At 41.3% G+C, this 22,384-nt stretch overlaps 1 protein-coding gene across 9 annotated transcripts in view; it reads left to right on the top strand.

Annotated features, from left to right (window-relative positions):
• Window positions 1-22,384, top strand: part of MEF2C (myocyte enhancer factor 2C) — a 183,404-nt gene that overhangs the window by 137,322 nt on the left and 23,698 nt on the right. For all 9 annotated transcript variants that reach the window (XM_027767998.1, XM_006167814.3, XM_027767999.1 and 6 more), the window contains exons 5-6: window positions 6,473-6,659; window positions 10,231-10,278. In XM_027767998.1, coding sequence (XP_027623799.1) covers window positions 6,473-6,659; window positions 10,231-10,278 — 235 coding nt within the window. The remainder of the gene's footprint in view (window positions 1-6,472; window positions 6,660-10,230; window positions 10,279-22,384) is intronic.

Here is a 22,384-nt window from a genome sequence, read left to right as displayed (position 1 = left end):
CTTTCTGACTGTAAAGGCTCCCTTCAGAACTGTGATTAGTTTGCTCAGAAATAGAAACTAAATGCTTTTCAGCTATCATGGCTGTATTTCCTCTGCCTTTATTTTTTTTTTTTAGGTTTTTGCCATAGGGCACGTGCCATTGCAGAGAGTTTTAAGAGAAATCGCTGCCCCTCCCCCAGGGGGAGGGCAGGATGGCCATGCCACGGTCCTGCCTCCTCCATTCTCCTTTCAGGATTTTACATATGCACATACCTGCACCCAATGTGCTTTTCAAGTTGCCAGGTCCAGGATTTTTTTTGGGGGCAGGAGGTTTTTGCTATAAGGCTCATGCGCTCGCCAGACAGAGAGAGAAAGAGAGACAGAAAGCGAAAAATCAACCCCCAGGGGTGATGGCCACGCCGCAATCCCTTCTCCTCCATTCTCCTCTCGGGATCTTGGGCACGCACGCACACGCACCTGGCGTGAGTTTAAGCCACTGGGTCCAGGACTCGAACCGCAGTTGACTACGTGGGAGTCCAGCAACATAGCCATTATGCCAACCGCTGGTCCCCCCAGGTGCAGGATTTGAACTGTGGTCCGCCATATGAGAATCCAGTGCCTTAACCACCACACCACCTGCTGGCCCCAAGTCTACATCCCTTAAAGCATGGGCACACAACCTGTTAAATGCTCTGTTGTCACTGCCTTGGAGATTTGTATACTTTGTGAACAAGACGTCCCATATTTTTCATTTTGTATTGGGCCTTGCAAGTTATATCACCAATCCTACGTACAGCCTTGTATTTAATCATCCCAGATTCCCACTTTCTTCCTGTCCTCAGTGTTTTATAAAGTTAGAGCCTGACCTTGAAATCTTTGCAACTTTGGAGTTTTTAAATATTTTTTGACTTTCACTCTTTTTAAAGAATTATTCATTTAATTTTATTTACTCATTCATTTATTTTATTTGACCACAGAGAGAGAAAAAGTGAGAAAGCAAGCAACCAGGTGTGGTACTTAAACCATGGGAGTGTCCAATGCCTTAACCATCCGAAGGCCATACCACCTATTGGCCCCTTGACTTTCACTTTTTTCAGCAAAATCTTTTAAAATGTAGATGTTCTTCAGTTTCTTAACTTTGAAATCAATGAGAAAGCAAATAATGTGGGCTTCTTGGACACACTTATGTGCTGTCACAGCCATTGTGTTTTCCAGAATGTTTGGAGCTGCCTGGTCTCTTTATAAATCTCTCAGATATAACCATGCCAGGCCTCAGATAAGGAAATTGAGGTTGAGGGAGATTAAATGACCTGCCTGGTTAAATAGCAATTTATTACACAGCCCAGATGGCAACTGAGATTTCTGATTAAAAGGCTTATGTTCTTTTTGATTCTCTAAGATATCTTTTTAATAAGGTCATTTTAAAGCTTATCATTTGCTTTCAAAATGATTATAACTAGTTCCTGAAATGGACAAGGAAACAAAGCAAAAGACAGACTGTAAAGGGTGTTGGCATATTTTATGAATTCCAAATTCATGTGTCAGTGTGTGTGTGTGATGTTTTTAGACAAGTCGCCTGCCTCTGCCTCCCAAGTAGCTGGGACCTCAGGCATGCGCCGCCACACCCAGCGTCTCGGAATGGGCTGAGAAACACATGGGCCTTCCCTGTGGCCTCCGCCCAGTCAGTGTGTGCTAACAGGATTGGACCTGAACTCCACATTTGTGATATATACTCTGATATCAGAATCATATTGGATTGCTACTTAGTCAATCACAAATGACATTTTTGGTTTTGGGGTGTTTTTTGGGGGGTTTTGCCATAGCGTATGTGTGCTCACTGAAGAGAGGCAGAGACAGTGAGGAGGAAAGTGAGAAATCACTCCCCAGGCAGGATGGTCATGCTGCATTTCCTTCTCCATTCTCCTCTCAGGATTGTGGGCATGCACACACACACGTCCCCGACATGATTTTCAAGCTGCCAAGGTCCAGGACTCGAACCATGGTTCACTGTGCGGAAATCCAATGCCTTAGCCATCACGCCACCCGCTGGCCCCCAGAATGAGTTTTTAATAGTGATCAGATTATTTATGATCCAGACTGCTGAAAACTGAATAATTTGGGGAGTGATGGTCAGAGAAAGAGAACAAGAGCTTTCTCTGATCTTGATGTTCAGATGGTTTCAGAACTCACTGGGTCATTATTAATGATCCCGAAGCTAGGTGAGCATGGCCTCGCCTTGGGGAGGAGGGTGCATCCGGAGGATGGGCTTTGTTCTCTAGTGAGACAGTCCACATTCTACAGACACTTAGGGGAAGGTAGAGTTGTGTAGCCTTTCCTTAGATACCCTGTAACAGTTAAGCATTTGTAAGTAGAAACAGTAAATACAAATTAAAACATTTATAACCAAAAGATCATTTTAAAATACCAACTCTGAGTAAATATGGAAGAGTGGGATCTTTAAACTTCATTTTTTTTTCCCCAAGACCCCAGTGACTCCAGCAGACACATTCTGTGAGAATCCTTTAGATCATTATTTATTTGGTCCACAAGTAAGCTACTCATATCCCGCCCTTACTCGCTAATCAGTATGATTTCTGACTGTAGTCATTTATTTCTATTCAATAGCTTATGCAGTATTCTATTTCTATTCTATTCTATTTTACGTTGGGCAGTGATTTAGTAGCAAAAGCAACAGACACTATCACTGGTTACGTGACCTTGGGTGAGTTACTTAATCCAACCGATTTCAAAGAAAAAAAAAAATTATATCTATGATGAAGGACTTTCATCAAAAGAGTTAAATCACATTATGTATTTCAGTTGTACAGTATAGTGCCTGCTCAATAAATTATATACCGTAAATGGTAAGTTTGTGTTTTGGTATTAGTATGGTAGCTTCCTGAAAATTCTCCTTTGAAGGAAAAGATCCAGTTCATAGAATAAAAAGTGGAGTAGGCTCTGCATCGCCTTATAGGAAAAGAGCTTTGGCACCTTAATGAAAGGGGACAGTATCGGAACCACACCGTTACTGATTGTGTAGCAGAGGGGAAGATAGGACGGGTATCAGGAGATGGGGAGAGGATTGAGGCGAGTGGCCGGATTGAACAGGGTGGTCAGACTTGAGAAGGCCAGACATTGAGCAGAGCCATGAAGGAGGTGAAATGAGTCAAGGCTAAGGGAGAGAGTAGTAAGTACTAAGATAAGGGAGGTTGTTGGTAGGGCCTTGTGGACTCCTGGAAAAAGTTGGAACCCTCCCAGGGATTGAATATCTTCTGAAGTACACTTGTTTTAAAGAATTATTTGTTTAATTGTCTTCATTATTATTATTTTAATTTGATTCGAGAAAGAGGGAAAGCGAGAAAGCAAGCTACCAGGTCCAGGACTTGAACCACAGTCGACCATGTGGGAGTTCAGCACCTCAACCACCATGCCACCTGATGGCCCCTGAATTACACTTTTAAGGAGCAGTCTGGTTACTGGGCTCAAAACTAAGAAGGTTATTCTGTCAGGAGGTGACCACAGTGATCTCAGCAAGAGATGATGGTGCTGGATCCAGGGTGGTAGCCCCTCACCTGGCCATTGTGACACCCAATGGCAGTCCAGTAGATCCCCGAGACGATACTCCTAGCTCTGCCAAGGGCCCTGTTTCGAGAATTACTGTTCTGATTCAAGGTTGCAGTGGGAAACAGATGGCAGAGTCTAGAGTGTAACTGAAGAAAGTTCACTGTAAGGGTTGTTGACGTAAGCGTGGGGTTAAGGAAACTGGCTAGAGTATCGAAGTATGTTAGGACATGCAATCTAGGACCTCTGACCTCTCTAGGCGTGAGCGAGCAGAGGCAGAGAGCAGTTACCAGAGCACAACAAGACCTCTGTAGGCCAGGATAATCCCCCAAGAAACAGCCTTCAGTACAGGAATGTCAGTCTATGACCCAGCGAGGAGATCGCTACTGCAAAAAATGTCCTGACCCTTTTCTCCTCTTCTCGGTCCTCCTGAGGCCTCCTCACCTGGCCAGTCTGAAGCACAGAGGGCAGAGGTTGGACAGTGGCTCCGGAGGGGCCAGAACACCTCTGTACTTTGGGTTCTTAGGAATGTTAGCGTAATTTTTTTGACCTTTTAATGAAGGAATACAATATTCACTCTATAGACATTTACAACATACATCGATTTTTGTTGTTGTTAAAAGAGGCTTTGGAAATCTGGGGATATATTTATACTTTGATGTCTTCTTCAAGCATTTATATTCTATTCTCATGGTGTTCATTCAAAAATGATGTTAACAGATAAAGCCTACTAAAGGATGACTGTATTCACGTATCACTTGAACATTTTTATTTCCCTCTAAAACAATCAAGAATCAAAGGCTTAGGAAAGGAAAGAGTTAGGAAACATTTCCTCTTGTTACTGTGAGCACGTCCAGAACATGTAAAAGAAAAGTAGGAAATAAAAACAAGGGAGCACGAGCCTAGCCATGGTGGCACTTGCAGCTAAGATGCTCTGCCCTGCTGGCTGGGACCACAAAGGAGGCCGGGGTTCAAAACCTGGTCCAACTTAATTGCCAGGCATGGTGGCAGGCACCTCCAGTGCCAGCTACTGGGGAAACCAAGGCAGGAGGATTGTGACACAACAAGACTTTGCCTAAAAAAACCACACATGTGCACTCAAAAAAAAAAAAAAGAAGAAAGAAAGAAAAAGAAAAGCTAGGAGGGTGGGAAATGGCAGAGAGTAGGAAATAAGAGGGAAAAAATATATACACACATATGAAACTAGAAATAGAAAATTATCAACAATAACATGTTTGATTAAGCCACTATGCAGTAAATTCTGGATGGAAAATCACATTTTGTATGCTGTGAGGATGCTCGGGGAATGAATGTAAATTAATTAATTTTTTAAAAAGTTTCAGAAGGGAACCAGCAGTTGGCGTAATGGCTATGTTGCTGGACTCCCATATAGTCAACTGCTGTTCCAGTCCCGGACTCGGTGGCTTAAACTCACGCCGGGCACATGTGCGTGCGTGCCCAAGATCCCGAGAGGAGAATGAAGGAGAAGGGATTGCGTTGTGGCCATCCCCCCTGGGGGGGGAGGTGATTTCTCGCTTTCTGTCTCTCTGTCTCTCTCTGTCTGTCTGGTAAGCGTCCGCGCCCTACAGCACAAACCTCTCAAAAAAAAAAAAAAAATTCTGAAGAAAATTAGTTCACTTGTCACTAGATTCTAGCTTTGTCCATATTTTTAGTTTAAGATATTTTGTGAATCAATAAAATGTGGGGTGGGTGGGAGATGGTAAAAAGAAAAAGAAAAGCTAAGGGGTCATCAACATAAACAGTGAGCATCGCCAGGACAGATGCCACAATGTCGCAGAGCCGGATGTATGACGCAGGCCGGCCAGTCACCCTGCAACGACGTTGGGGTTCGAACTAGAGGAGAAAAAAGGCAAGAAAAACAAAAACCAAAGAACAATTGAGGCACGTGCACACATGCGTTTAACTTGTACAATGGCTGACTGAGAACCCTAAAACAGACACAGTTGTGTGTGTGTGTGTGTGTATACCCACATTCATTTTATATTAAGAATACTGTATGCTCTGACACCATGAGTCCGCTGGGGATATATTTTTTAAGTATTTTCCATTTTGATGCTAAAAAATGTTTTTTAAAGGAGCGGGTGGTTACAACTATGATTATCTAGTTAGTGTGAAAAGACACATAATTTTGTTTAAATTGCCAAACTGATACCAAAAAAATCAATCTTTGAAACCTGAATTGCTCTAATTAGACATCCACGCAGCCCCAGCTCACTAAATATTTGCCAACTCTCTCATCCGGAGACACAGGTCTTGCCATTTGTCACTGGCAGAGAAGACCAGAATGTGAAGCATAGCATATTTTCTGAACTACCATTTTAAAGTGTGAATTATTAAATGATACATGCTCTGTTGAATCCTGGATCTTAAAATGCCTATTCTCTTTAGAGTTGCTTTTAAAAAGATAGACTTTTAAAAATAATAATTAAGGTATATGTGCTATTCAGATGCCTGGAGATGATTTTATATCATTTAAACTTCTGCATAAATATGCTTCAATAAGCAATTAAACCAAAGGCTCTAGTTTGCATCTTAATCCTCCTTTTTCCCTGTGAAGTCATCACAAGCGTGCACCTTTGATCCTGCAGTCATTTCTGGCACCAGATTCAGGTATCAAAAATGAACAATTAGGACTTCACAGAATAGCATTCCAAGACAATGGAGTCGAATGAAACGGGGCTTTGTATGAAACAAAAGTGAACCCTTTTCTCATAGTTGCAAAGAAACTTCTCAGCACTTTAAAGAAATCAGTTTATGATCTGAATATCTTGAGAGCTCTTCTTAACGGTCTTCTAGACACCAAAGAGTTTGCAAGTTTTCTTGGCAAAGTTAAGGCGGTCTGCACTTGAGAGCTTCGGGTACTATGTTCTGCCTTTTACCCATGTCTGGGTTTTCTTTCCTGTTCACACAGGCTGTTCCACCTCCCAACTTTGAGATGCCAGTCTCCATCCCAGTGTCTAGCCACAACAGCTTGGTGTACAGCAACCCTGTCAGCTCACTGGGGAACCCTAACCTTTTGCCACTGGCCCACCCTTCTCTGCAGAGAAATAGTATGTCTCCTGGAGTAACACATCGACCTCCAAGTGCAGGTAACACAGGTATGTCCTCAGAAGTATGCGGTGTTCACGCGTCACTGGAAGGAGGAGCCATTGTGGGCAACCAACTAAGGCTCTTTGATCTGCAGCTTGTTTTCTGGTTGTTATCTGTGTGTTTTCATTGCCTCACATCCAGGTCTGCTAAATGTTCTATGTGGTGAAGCATAAACCCTTCTGTACACCTTTCTAAATCTTTCATCATCTGCAATTTATCTTTTCAGCCTATCACTTATCCCCCTCCTGTGGCTGTGTTTTAACCACATACTTTCTCAAACAGAACATCCAATATCCTGTCTCCATGTTTTTACTTCAGCTCTCTCCCTGCCTAAAATGCCACTTTCCCTCTTCCTCCTCAGAAGATGCTACCTCTTCTCTGAAACCTTGCCTTGTGTTCTCCGCTGATGTGTATGTTGGTTATTAGGTTGTCAAAAAACTCATGATGTATTTTTTTCTGTTTTTCTTTTTGCTTTGGGAGATCTTTGCTATAGGGCGTATGTGCTTGCTGGAGAGACAGAGAGACAGAAAGTGAGAAATCACTCCCCCACCCCAGGGGAGACAGCCATATTGCAATCCCCTCTCCTCCACTCTTGTCCTAGGATTTTAGGCATGCATGCACATGCACCCTGCATGAATTTTAAGCTGGGTCAAGTCTTAAACTCAACTACATGGGAGTTCAGTGCCATAACCATTATACCATCTGCTGGTCCCTGATTTTCTGTGCAAAAATATGTCATGACTTTTCTGACAACTCAATATTATTTTGGTCAACTTTAATTTATTTATACATTCACTGTTTTCCCAAAGGATTTAAGGTAGAAAGGAATTGATAGGCTAGTGTAACTTACAAGATGTGTGAGAGTAAAACAAAGCTGAGGGCCCAGCCACAGTGGTGCTGGTGGTAAGGTCCTGCTGCACAAGACTGGGACTGCACAGGGGCCCCAGGATTCAAATCTTGGACCACCCTGTATAAGCTGGGGGACCTGTAATCCTAGCAAACTAGAAGGCCAGAGCAGGGATCCTAACAGCAAGTCCCTGTCAAAATGTGTGTGTAGAGACCAGCAGTTGGTGTAATGGCAATGTCACTGGACTCCCATGTAGTCGACTGCGGTTTGAGTCCCAGACCCGGTGGCTTAAAACTCACGCCAGGCGCGTGTGCATACGTGCCCAAGATCCCGAGAGGAGAAAGGAGGAAAAGGAGGAAAAGGGATTGCAGCGTGGCCATCCCCCTGGGGGATGATTTCTCACTTAATGTCTCTCTGTCTCTCTCTGTCTTTCTGGCAAGCACACGTGCCCTATAGTGAAAACCTCTCCCCCCCAAAAAAAATGTGTGTATACATCTCTTTGTCTCTCTCGCATTAAAAAAAAGAACAAGCATATAAACGAAAAGCAAAGCTGAATCAGAAATGAAGAACACATCATAAACAAATGCACAACTGCCACAAATTTGTCTCTGTGCTTCTAAAGGACTTTTATTGTTCCATTTACAACGTCCCAGAGAAATGAAATTATCGCTCAGAAAAATCCAACCAGTCTTAGTGCTCAGACCAAGCAAAATACATTATGATGTATTACATTGAATTCAAGTCTATTTATCACTGGATTTAAAGAACCTTGAAGGGAAAAATGTCCTCTTCACTTACCACCACACAGTAGGAGCTAAATCAATACATATTGAATATAATTAAATCTTTCATTTATAATTTCAGAAGCAGAATCAAAAATAATTGTATTTCTGAGTCACATCTAGGAAATCATGTGTTTATTTTGTTGTTGTTTGTTTTGTTTGTTTGTTTGCCATAGGATACCTGCACTTACCAGAGACGGGGTAGGGGGGTGGGGGGGGTGAGAAATCAGCCCCTGGAGGGATGGTCACACCACAGTCCCTTCTCCTCCATTCTAGTCTTAGGATTTGGGGCATGCATGCACATGTGCCAGGTGTGTTTTTCAAGCTTCCAGGTCCAGGACTTGAACTACATAGCTGGCCATGTGAAATCCAGTTGCCTTAAACTCCACACCACCTGTTGGTCCCATATTGACATTTTTTTTTATTATTCCATAGGAAATGTTTAACATACTTCAGGCACACAAAACTATATTGAAAACAGTTGGGAGAATTTTTCCTTTAGAATAGTCAAATATCTGCCTTATAATTAGAACTAAACTCACTTTATTTATTCTTTTTTTTTAGAGGTTTTTGCCTTAGGGTGTGTGCACTTGCCAGAGAGAGAAACAGAGACAGTGAGAGGGAAAGTGATACTCACCCACCAGGAGCATGGCCGTGCTGCAGTCCCTTCTCCTCCATTCTCCTCCCGGGATCTCAAGCAGCATGCACACGTGCCTTGTGTGACTTTCAAGCCGTCAGGTCCAGGACTTGAACCATGGTTCACCACGTGCAAGTCCAGTGACATAACTGCTGTGCCATCAACTGGCCCCCACTTTACAGTTTTTTGCTTTTGTTTTTGAAGAATTATTTTATTATTTTATTTTATTTATTTTAATTTGACCAGAGATGGACAGGACGAGAGAGAGAGAGAGAGAGTGAGAAAGCAAACCACCAGGTCCAAGACTCAAACTGTGGTCAGCTGTGTGGAAATTCAGAACCATTAACCACCACACCACCTTCTGGCCCCCTGACTCTTTTTTAATACAGAAACTTTGTATAGAAATCACAGTTAAAATTAGCCAGATTAAAAAAATCTTGATTAATCTCTAGTCTGGAACTAAGCACAACGTAGAATATTGTGCCATTCTCTTTACTTTTGAATATATTTGACATTTTTCATATGAATTTTCAATAACCATATTTATTCCTTTCAAGTCATATTCAAATGCAGTTAAATTTTCTCTTTGATAAACTGATACTCATTTCTTTCTCTAAATCTAATCATTTATTTTCAGAATATTATTTGATTAGAAAGAATAAACATTTTCTTGAAATGTAATGAACATCTTCTAATTCCAAAACTTGAACCAACTAATAATTATAGCGTATCATTTAGAAGCAATTAGAAAATCTAGATGATATTTTTCACCATTATTCTTTTGCCTACATTTTGTTACTTAAAACCTAAGCATAATTATTATACTCAATATGTTATCGAAAATCAGTAAACAGAATTTGTGTAGTAAATATGGGTTAAAATGATCAATATTCTCAACAATTAGTATCACATAAAATTCATGGTCTAAGATTTATTTCCAGTGAACTAAATATTGATGTGTGGTTATCAGAGAATATAGTGAACCATACTCTTTGTTTCTTTTAAACTTTCTATAAAACATCTAAAGTCTAGACTCGGAAATAATAAAACTACAGAAACCATTCAAAGGCTGGATTTTTAAAACGTGATATTTCTTAGAAAAAAAAATTCTGTAAAATGTCAGTGGTTGAATTTTTTTAATGTTTGAGTGCAGCATGTCACAATAAAACAAATGTCAGCCATCTGACTTAGATAGTATTTGACATGTTTATGGCCCTTGGGAGAGGACAGAATACTGAAGTTGCGAAAGGTAGAGCGTGTGGGTCCGTGGGCCTTGCGAATTCCTCCTGCTGATGTTCATCTTTCATCCGTAGGTGGTCTGATGGGTGGAGACCTCACATCCGGTGCAGGCACCAGTGCAGGTAAGCAGCGACGTCTGTACCGCATCGTGTGGGTCACTGGTAAGAGTTGGGCTAAGTGACTTGCGGGAAATAGTCTTTTTAACAAGGTAAAGTTGAAGGTCTGTAAGACACATGGGAAAATGGCCCCAAGAATTCTACACCACTTTTCTGAAGCAGTAGTGGTTAAATAGTAACTGAGGCGAAAACTATTACCTAGAACCTTTCTTAATTCAATTTCAACTGATCACAGAAAACTGAGAGCTTTAATCAAATCAACTTAATCATATAGCGCATCCCTAAACACAAGACTACCTTTAGCAATCCATGCTTTTTGTGTTTTCTATTAATCATTTCACATTAAATGTGAATCATTTTGGGGTCCAGCAGGTGGCACAGTGGTTAAGATGCTGGACAAACACATGGCTGACTGCAGTTTGAGTCCCAGGCCTGGTGGCTTGCTTTCTCACTTTCCCTTTCTCTCTCTCATCAAATTTTTAAAAAACAATAACAACAATAATAACAAATTAAAGAAATAATTCTTAAAACATAGAAAGCGCATCATTTTCTTCCCGAAGAAGTACAAGACTTCTGTGCCTTGCTAAAGGAGAGTGCATAAAAAGAGAAGGTGAGATTGTAAGATTATAACCACCCAACAATACCGTTGATACAGTAAAATCACATTTGGCATTAAATGAACTCTTAGAGAACATGAATATAAAGTACTCCCCAGAAAAGACCTTAAAATACATTAATCTCTTACGAACTTAATGGGACCAGCAAATGGTGTAATGGCGACATCACTGGGCTCCCACGTAGTCAACCACAGTTCGAAACCCTGACCCAGCAGCTTAAAAGTCATGTCAGCACGTGTACATGCGTGCCCAAAATCCCAAGAGGAGAATGGAGAAGGGATTGCAGCATAACCATCCACCCTGAGGGGTGATTTCTCGTTTTCTATCTCTCTGGCGAGCACATATGCCCTATAGCAAAAATCTCTCTTTTTAAAAAATAACCAACAACAAACTTCTTACACTATGACCAGTTGTCTCGTAGTCATATTTCTCCAGGTTCCATATTAACTACTAATATTGCAACTATTGGAATATTCATGTTTTTTTCCATGCAGAGGCAAGATAGCACAACACCCTTCAATGCCAACTGCAGTTCACTATTGGCATAACAAGTAACCATGGTAATTTCTGCAGCTGGAACATGCTATACATTTAAAATCGACAGAGGCAGGCATGAATAACACAAGGTTATGTTTGAAATGTCAAAAAAAAATCAAGTTTATTGAAATATCCATGGACAGCCTAATTAAAATATTTTGCCAGGGTCAAATATAATAGCCTGCTAATTATAAGAAAGAAGATAAAGAAAATTGGCATACAAAAACACTTTTATAAATGTATCTACTTGAGGGGAGTGCTTCTCATTTCTGACGCCGGCTCTTCACTAATTCAGTGAGTAATGAAGAAAAAGGATTACAACTACACAGTAACTTAGCCAACAGGATGAATAACGCTACTTCCTAATTCACATATCTTTTCAAAACTAGGTAGAGTCAAATTAGTGAGTAAACTCAATGTCGTATTTTGTTGGATACTGAAATAAAATGCACATTTTTCCCTCCACAAAATAATACTTGGTTTATAGCCTCCAGATTAGAGAACCAGATCAAATCCAGACCACTGTTCCTTGGGTTCATGTCTTTGCCAAATTCTATGGTTAGAGAGAGTGGTGGGGACTAAGAATTAAGTGGTCACAAAGACCAGGACATAATGTAAGAAAAATGATTTCCTTTTATACTGTTTTATCCGGTTTGCTTGCTATTTTGGGAACAGCCAATCATGGTGTTGGAAGTTATGAAAAGCAGTCAAAAACGTGGAGGAAAACATGGCCGCTTGAGCTTTGATACAAGTGGCCCTTGTTACTGCTTACTAGCCAGGATGCTTTAGATGCTATCTTGAAATAGAAAGTGTTTGGTTGTTCAATTATGCTGTCCTTGTCAGTTCCCTGACTGTCCACTAAGTTGAATGGTCCTCCAGGGGTACCGAGGACACTCATTTGTAAGCATGAAAGTTTGCCACACAGAGTACAGCACCACTGAGATAACGACATCGTGTGAGCTTAGCAGGTTTATCCTCCACCCGCAGGACCTCCGCCAGAGGCACGCGTATCTTCTAATTCGAAAATAGAAGGCAACTTAAAAAAGACAATGAATCCACACCGATGATAAATATTGTGTCTGAATTGTATCTTGTAGCCGGGAGCATATAGTCTTCACAGTTTCTATGCAGTCACTAAAAGAGTGAGCCGCTTTTTAAAAATAGAGGAAGAAGCCCTTTCTGACCCCAGTTCCAAAGAGCACCTGTTGCAGATGCCACTTAGTCTCGAGCTCAGTTGTCACGTCCTGCTCCTAAGCTCAGCCGTCTTTCCCCTTCTTTCTCGTGCCAGCCAGGATCGCATGTCAAAGCCGAATATATCTGTGCTGATGTCAGAGACACACACAACACCAGGGGGACACGAGGCCAGGAGAATGCCTCTCCATTTCCAGAAAAGAAAACTAAAGCAAAATGGCCAAAAGCTTCCAAATTTGGAATCCTGTCATTGAAATTCCAGGTCTCCGATAGAGGTAGAAAGTGGTAACCTGAGTGGCCAAACTCCGCAGTCAGGTTAAATACTTTGAGCTTAGCAGATGTTTTTCAGAATGGAATCATCTCTCGGGACTAGCAGTTAACGTAATGGCTATGTTGCTGGACTCCCACATAGTCGACCGCGGTTCGCATCCCGGACCCAGTGGCTTAAAACTCACACTGGGCACGTGTGCGTGCATGCCCAAGATCCTGAGAGGAGAATGAAGGAGAAGGGATTGCGGCGTGAACATCCCCCCTGGGGGGTGATTTCTCGCTTTCTGTCTCTCTGTCTGTCTCTGTCTGTCTGGCGAGCACATGCGCCCTATAGCAAAAACCTCTAAAAAAAAAAAAAGAATGGAGTTATCTCCACTTACAAAAAGAGGAGAGTCTTTTGAAGTAGAGTTCAATTTACTTCAATTTACTCAGGAAGTAAATTGAACATTTATTGTGTACCTATAAATACCAGAAGTCCAGAAAGATAAGCAATCTCATGGGACCAGCAGGCGGCATGGTGATCAAGGCACTGGCTGACTGTGGTTTGAGTCCTGGGCCTGGCAGCTTGCTCGCTCTCTCTCTAGTGAGTGCATGTGGCTTATAGCAAATTAAAATAATAAGAACAATAATAACAAATAAATAAAGATAAAACTAGGTTGTTTTTTTTTTTTTTTGAGAGGTTTTTGCTATAGGGCACGTGCACTCTCCAGACAGACAGAGAGATACAGAGAGATAGAAAGTGAGAAATCATCCCCCAGGGGGGATGGCCACACCACAATCCCTTCCCCTCTATTCTCCTCTCGGGATCTTGGGCACGCATGCACACGCCCCCGGCATGAGTTTAAGCCTCTGGGTCCGGGACTCGAACCGCGGTCGACTACGTGGGAATCCAGCGACATAGCCATTACGCTAAATGCTGGTCCCAAGATAAAACTAGGTTTTAAAAAAATGTTGAGCAGTCTCTTTTTTGTTCATTCTTTTTTTTAGAGAGATTTTTGCATAAGGCATGTGGACTTGCTGAGAGACAGAGACGGAAAGCGTGAAATCACCCCCGGGAGGATGGCCCACTGCAGTCCCTCCTCCTCCATTCTCCTCTAGGGACCTTGGGCACACGTGCACACACTCCCAGAATGAATTTTAAGTCGCTGAGATCTGGGATTCAAACTGCAGGCAGCACCTGAGATTCCAGCGACGTAACCATTACACCATCTGCTGGTCGTAGCAGTCTCTTTTTCTGACTATAAAGTGTAGCATCTTTCCTGTGTCGTCTTCAGTCATTTCTCTTCCTCACCCCATCATCAAATGAGTCACCAAGTTTTACCAACTCTGCCTCAGAGGTATTTCTTAAATCTATCCCTTTCTCTCCCCTTTCTCATCCCACTGCCATGGGTGAGCCTCATACCTGTTTCCAGAGCCTTCTAATTCACCTGTCTTCTCACTGCGTTCATTCATCTCCTGGTGACTGATGGGTCTTTCTCAAAGACATCAATTAATTGCAGGCATTCGTTCGCATGCTGAAAACCCAGCAATGACTTCCCAGCTCTTCCAGGATGAACCGTGAGCCTCTTACCTCTGACCCACCCCTGCTCTCCGGTCTTACCTCCTTCCCAATACCATCTCCCACTACCCTCCAGACATCTGTAAGAACCCAGAAGTTCGCTTCTACTACTAGCAAACATTCAAACTTTTCTTACTGCATGCTTTAGAAAAAGCAACCCACTCATTTTCATACAGTGCTTTAAAGTGGAACATTCATACCATGCCCTTTCTGCAGATGGGGAAACTGAGGCATGAAGAGGTTAAGTAATTCGGAACCAGCAGTTAACATAATGGCTATGTCGCTGAACTCCCATGTAGTCAACTGTGGTTCGAGTCCTGGACCCAGTGACTTAAACTCACGCCGGGCGTGTGTGCATGCATGCCCAAGATCCCAATAGGAGAATGGAGGAGAAGGGATTGCGGCGTGGCCATTCCCCCTGAGGGGTGATTTTTCGCTTTCTATCTCTCTGTCTCTCTCCGTCTTTCTGGCAAATGCACACGCCTTATAGCAAAAATCTCTCAATAAAAAGAAGTTAAGTAATTGCCCACGTGGAACCCAGGCACTCTAGCTAAACTCTGTGCTCCTCATTTTTTTTTTTCTTTTTTTTTTAAGAATTATTTATTTTGGCACCAGTAGATGGCTTAATGGTTACATTGCTGCTTCAAATCCTGGGCCCAGTGGCTTAAAACTCATCCCAGGCACATGTGCATGCATCCCCGAGATCCCAAGAGGAGAATGGAGGAGAAGGAATTATGGTGTGGCCATCCTCCCTGGAGGATGATTTCTTGCTTTCTGTCTTTTTCTGTTTCTCGGGCAAGCACATGCACCCTATAGCAAATATCTCTCTCTTAAAAAGAGAGAGAGAGAGAGAGAGAGAGAGAGAGAGAGAGAATTACTTATTTTGATTTTATTTATTTATTTACTTTTTAATTTGACCAGAGAGAAGGGGAAAGTGAGAAAGCAAGCAGCCAGGGCCGGGATTCAAACCATGGTTGGCCAGGTGGAAATCCAGCGCCTTAACCACCATGTCACCTGCTGACCACAGTCTGTGCTTGTAACTGCCATACCATGCTGCCACTTTGCAGTGTCAGGCCACTTGCCTCCTAACCTATGCATTCCCAGCACTCCTCCCTCCCTGCCCAGCTTCAGACTACTCTCAGAATTCAGCTCATTCAGGAAAACCTTCCCTGACTTTCCAGAGCAGTTATGCACCTCTCCTTTGTTCTCCCGTGGCAACCTATGGCGACATTTCGTGTCTCCTTGCATTATAATTCTAGCGTCGGGAAATCTCTCTTCCTTGCACACTCAGCTCTCTGGGGGCAGGCTGTCCTCATTGTTTTCTCAGCTCAGTGCGTAAGAGTGAGCACACAGCAACTACTCAGTAAATGTTTGTTAGCCGAGGAAAGGAAAACTTGCTCTTCTAGACATAAAGGTGTAATAGTGCTGATGTAAAGTAGAAAGGACATTTCAAAGAACTTATGTAGTTTTAAATACAAAATGATATACCATTGAAAGGTAATTTACAAAAAATAATGTATTCTTCTGATACTGTGTACAATGACTGTCTAATTAAGTTTTTGATTAAATGGCTGAGCACCACTAGCCAATAAAGCCTAGTTTTACTAATTTCTCTAATATTCTTAATGGAAAACCTGAAGAGCTGACATATGGCAGCAGATGAAATGTGGGTTGGTATCTTAGACCACCACAAATCACCTCTTAAAACAATGAACCTCTTGTCGTTGCTTAAATTGAAATAATTTCAAAGATGAAGGCAAATGGTAATAAAAAAGTCACAGGATGGGGCTGTACTCTTGGCATAAAGGAAACATACAGCAAGTCATTATAATACATCAGTAATTGTGACATTTCTGGGTTTCAGCTGACAGTTATTCATCCACTACTTAATCCTTTCCTCTCAACAACCAAAATGAAAAGTCATTGCTTTTCAAATTACCTTTTATCATCTCTCTGTACATTAAAGCTTTTAACATGCTAATCGGAGTAGTTATTGATGATTGTTAAGATCAAGTTCAGTTGAGTTTTTGTAATCATTGCATTTCATGGAGAGAAACATGAATACAGCGATGTGTTGGATTAATCACTATCCTCTTAGTATCCTTTGTTTTCTTGTTGATAATCTGGTCTCCTTTTATGGGGCAGAATGTACCAATATGCTCAAGAATTTACTGACTCATGGTTGAGATGGAAAAAAACGGAAAAAGAGAGTGAGAAAGGAAAGGACAACCTTTAGGGAATCCCTTTGAAATGTTAAGAGAATTTTACAGTCTACGTAGCAACTTGCCAATAATTAGGCAACGGAGATTTATGTATATTGGTTAATAATTTTAATTGGCATTTATTGTAAATTAGATATAATTTTATATAAAAAGAAACTAACAGCTGTTTCCATATTCTGATTGTTAATTGTTTACTATTTTATGCATTTGGTTGTCAAGCATTGTCACTTCTGGAATGCTTAGTTTGTACCAGCTCAATACGTGGGGACTTGATGGCAGCGCACTGCCGTGGATAGTGAGCAGTAAGCAGGGAGTGATCAGGAACGGACTGCTTTTCAGTCTCTGAGGAGACTCCATCTAGCAAAACCTTGGATCATGACTTAGCACCTTGGAACTTAGTACTCACGTTGGGGATAAAACAAATATCTTTATGATTCATTTGCACACAATGTTTTATAAGCAGATAGTCATAAAACTCTACTTACAGGAGATTTTTGTAATTCATAGAGCATTGAAAAGGAAAAAATTGATATGTAACAAAACAGAACTAAGTGGGGAGAGGGCAGAGCATACAATACTTTTCCCCCTACACCAGTACCATTGTTTTACATTTATTTGATTTGGTTTTTCAGAGATTTTTTTCTATAGGGTGTGTGTGCTCCCCAGAGAGACAGAAAGCAAAAAAGCACCTCCCAGGGAAGATGGTCACACTACACTCCCTTCTCCTCCATTCTCCCCTCAGGAACTTGGGCACACACGTATACGTGCCTGGCATGAGTTTTAAGTCATTGAGTCCAGGTCATCTATTCGAGAGTCCAACGACGTAACCATTACCCCATCTGCTGCTCCTTCACGTATTTGTCTTTGAGAATCCTTATCAAAAATTTCTTGGCCGGGGACCAGCAGATGGCATAGTGGCTATGTCGCTTGACTCCCACATGGCCAACCATGATTTGAGTCCCAGACCCAGTTACTTTAAAGCATGCTGGGCACGTGTGCATGTGTCCCCCAGAAGGAGAATGGAGGAGTAGGGATTGCCGTGTGGCCCTCCTCCCCAAGGGGATGATTTCTCACTCTGTCTGTCTCTTAAGCGAGCATATGTACACTATGGCAAACATCTCTTTCAAAAAAAATTTTTCTTGGGACCAGCAGTTAGCATAATGGCTATGTCGCTGGACTCCCACGTAGTCGACCGCAACTCGAGTCCCAGACCCAGTGGCTTAAACTCACGCCGGGCATGTGTGCGTGCGTGCCCAAGATCCTGAGAGGAGAATGGAGGAGAAGGGATTGCTGTGTGGCCATCCCCCCCACCCCCCGTGGGGATTTTTCACTTTCTGTCTCTCTGTCTCTCTCTGTATGTCTGGCGAACGCACGTACCCTATAGCAAAAACCTCTCAAAAAAAAAAAAAATTCTTGGCTAACTTTCTTATCAGCCAAAAAGACCTCCTTATGTCTTGCTCATTGATTTAAAATATTGGTGAAGTAGTTACAAATACAATCTAGAAATGGGCTTTAATAAGTCTGCATCTTTGTTGCCTAACAAAACACACATTTGGATTGCAGCATTCAAGAATATCATTCCATTGCTCTCAAATAAGAAAACTAATTGTTCGCATAAAGGCATAATCTTTGTATTACTTTTTAGAATACCGTTAGGCAGCGAATTTAAAAACCTAGGTTAAAAGATGAGTTCTGTTTTGAAAGCCTCATTCTGTTAGTCTGAATTGTTCTCAAAGAAACGCTGAATGCATTTGCAGCTTTGCCTTGAGAGTTCATCCAAAACATAAATAAAGATCCAACAGCAGTGCGTTGTTATTATCTATGGAATTAAGTAACAATGATATTTTTAACCCAAACCAAGGTTATCAAGATTTATGAAAGTAAAAAAAACAAACTATTTGGTCCCCTAATTGGATGATTTACAGCATGTGATACGCAGCCACGGCCAAGAACATCAGTGTCCATTTCCCACGTACTAGACCTGGCAGGTTATAGATAAAGGCGTACCTTGACGCCATCTCTAGGGCACACTGGCAAAGTGCGAGAGGCAGGTCAAGGAGAACGCCAGTGACAAATGTTACAGGCAAAGGCAGCCTGTTGTAAAAACTCTCTTTAACCCCATTGATTTGACTTGATTCTTAAGGAGTTTGATTTCCAGAGGGAAAAAGAAAAATTAAAATTTTTACTTCCTAGAGAGTGTTTTAGCCAATTTTAGAGCTCTTTGTTTATCCTGATTTCTAACTTCGTCAGTTCTATTCTGTATACCCCCTATGATAGTCAGTAAAATAATGCAAAAATTAGTCTCCTCACTCATATCCCACTGATTTAACCTAGGAATGTGACTGGTGATAAAACTTTGGCAGGTTTTTTGTAAGGATTATTTATTGTACTTTATTTATTCTTTCATTTATTTTAATTTGACCAGAGAGAGGCACACACAGAGAGAGAGGGAAAGTGAGAAAGCAAGCCTCTAGGTCCAGGACTTGAACCGTGGTCGACCATGTGGGACTGTTCAGTGCCTTCACCACCGTGCCATCTGCTGGACCCTAGTCTCTGCTTCCTAAATTATTCATTTTACTTACACTGTCTTGTTTTCATAGTGTTTTTCGTCTCTTTGTGCCATTGTGTTCTCTCCCTGTTTTTGGCATTACCATAAGATTTTATTTAGAGATAACAGAAAGAAAAGCTTTTCTCATAATCATCGGTGATATGAAATGGTGCATCAGGAAGGAGACAGCAGATGTGGAAGGAGGGATGTGGTTGAAAAACCCCTCTTTTGGAAATCAATTTTTTACCTACCAGGGACTTTCTCACTTGGGCTTCAAGACTGTTGGCCAAGAATATAATTTGCTGTTTTTAGACAAACCTTTGCCAAGCACTTAAATTTTGCAGTTAGACTTATCTAGTATGTTTCAGGTGAGTTTCAACTCAAAGCCTGCAAAAGCATGAGTCTCATATTTGACAGATCACTAGCTACTTTAAACTAAATAAAACTAGTGTATACGTATTTTAGATCATCTGTGAATTTCAGTGTATAATCTACAGATGTGTCTACAAGGGGCTGTTTGCTGCGTTTATTAATTATTACTTAATTTCAATTGTTTTAACCAAACTCAAACTCAAGTATTAGCTGGTTTGCCAGACACCAGGCCTTCCTTTCATAATTTCTTGATCTTAGAGTCCACTCCAGTTATGATAAAGAACTCTATGGGGCCAGCAGTTGATGTGGTGGTTGAGGCGTTGGACTCCCACATGGCTAACCATAGTTCTAGTCCCAGGCCCAGTGGCTTGAAACTCACACCAGCACATGGGTATGCATGCCCAAGATCCCAGGAGGAGAAAGGAGAGTGATTGCACTGTGACCATCCCCCTGGGGTATAATTTCGTATTTCCCTCTCACTGTCTCTCTCTGATGAGCACATGTGCTGCCTATGACAAAAACCTAAAAGCATACACACACACACACACACACACACACACGTATGCACACACTTGTACACACATACAGAACACCCAAAAAACTAATTTTGTTGTGCTTAAAGTATGAAGTGAGGGAAGCCCTTCCACACCAATATAGGTATTTATAACATAATACCAAGAACACATCTAAGTCTGCGATCAGTTTACACATTCAAATATGATGACACTCATTTTCATAACAATCATGAAAAAGAATCTATAATTACCTCTAAAACTAACCAACTCTGAAAACTATAAAGTCATGGAGTGAAATTTTTGCTGAAGCAGTAATTGAGGGAACATATTCCAGAGTCAGATACTCAGAACAACAAAATGACCAAGGGTAGTACGTGATTTGTGAGCTTTTTTAGGTATGGCACTATTGTCCTCGAAGTATCTGTGAATTCTCTTTCTGTAGGCTTATAGTGAGAATTGAGTGAGATAATCAATACAAGGTATTGGGCACGACTTCTCCCCTACAATAAGTACTTGTTAATAAATGTTAGCAATTGTTCGTATTGCAAGTATTTACTTGCTTGATATTCTAACATTTATTGGGGCCAGCAGGTGGCATAGTGGTTAAGGGCACCAGACCCATATGGCTGACCACAGTTCAAGTCCCTGACCTGGCAGCTTGTTTTCTCCCTTTCTCTCTCTCTCACTTGTTCTCTTTTTCTTTCACTCTGTCCTTCTTTGGTCAAATTAAAATAAATAAATAAAATAATTTAATAAAGTTCAATAAACTAATGCTTAAAAAAATAACATTCATTGAACGCAGCTCAGTAATAGCCACTCAATGGGCCGTGGGTACATGGCACACCGATAGTTTCCACAGAGCTGTCCGGGCTGGCTCTCTCATTTCCAGGGCAGGAATAACGCAGATGTATTCCTAAATCGGAGGAAAAAATGGGAGCAGAACAGTGCAGCACGACATCTTTCATTTCACTTTGAACATTATGAACTTCTGATGTGTTCGCAGCAGTTGTGTAAATGTTAAAACCACAAGTAATTATTCTTTCTCTTCTGTCACGTTCTCTCTAATTTATACTGTCTCAATATTTTTGTTTATAAAAATGACGGAAAGAATGAGCGATTGTGTCAATAATGAAGACACCCCCTCATTTTTAGCAAGGAGACAGCCCCCAAATCACAAGAAGTGAACAATTAAGTGAGTCATAAATCTATCATTCATTGTTCAGTGAAATTTTTTTTTTAAAGATAGTAGGGTTCAATATTATTTTATGGTGCAATTAAAAACTATCCCTACAGTACATCAGCATCCAAAGCAAAGTGGTATTTTGAATGCCTTTGTGCCCTGGATTGTCAGTTTCTTTCTTATTTGCAAATGAAGCCTTTATCAGAGTGAAAGAGAAATACAAGTTTGCGTGCAACATCTCGAACATCTGGCTTTTGTAATCATGCAGTGGAAGCAGCCCGTGTTTTGGATTTCCATCAAAGCTTTCCTGCAGCTAACAGGGTGATCTCAGTCAAGTTGGAGAAGCTCCCTAAGCCTCAGTTTTCTCCTCTGTCAATAGCTGGAAGGATCATGCCTCAGTTTTCTCCTCTGTCAATAGCTGGAAGGATCATGCCCGGCCCACGTGATTGCTAGGAGAAATGAGAGTGATTTGCTAGCATCAACCTACTATGTAACATCAACCATCCAGCTTTGGAAAGCAACGTATAGTGTGTGTGCTGTATTTTCACAGTTCGGTATCTAATGGACAGATCGACTATTAATTTCCCAAAAGATCACTAAACAAAATTCATTGCAAAAAAACATGGAGGACAGCAAGTAGGCCAGACATGGAGTCTGTGAGGCTCTTGTCTGAGCATTGGGTGGCCTGGTCAAGCAGAAGAGGCAGGTCTCTTTTTAGAGTGTCTGCTGCCCCTGAACTGGTACAGCCCAGAATAGTCTTGGCTGTGGTGTATTCGTACGGTATTTTTCTAAGAATATACCACAGAAGGCACTGAGGTTTCACAGGAGCTTCTTCATAGTCTAACATTATACTTTATTTTATTATTTCCCTTTTAAAAAAAAAAAAAGAAACTGGAAAGAGTAGAACTTGATTTTGCATGTAAGAACTTGTAATCAGGAGTCTTTATCAAGGTTGGAGCCAGAAATCTGACTGACCTCCAAGCTACATGAAGCATATTGACATTTTCATCATTCCCGGATTTTTTACTTCCGAGTGTTTTGCGATTCCCTTTTCTCTTGGAGCTTTCTTTTTTTTTTTTCTTTTTTTTTTTTTTTTTTTAGT

The sequence above is a fragment of the Tupaia chinensis genome, unplaced genomic scaffold, assembly GCF_000334495.1.
Source record: "Tupaia chinensis unplaced genomic scaffold, TupChi_1.0 Scaffold145147_1, whole genome shotgun sequence".
Taxonomy (NCBI): Eukaryota; Metazoa; Chordata; class Mammalia; order Scandentia; family Tupaiidae; genus Tupaia; species Tupaia belangeri.
The sequence above is the reverse complement of the archived record's forward strand: the minus strand, read 5'-3'. Positions and strand labels throughout refer to the sequence as shown.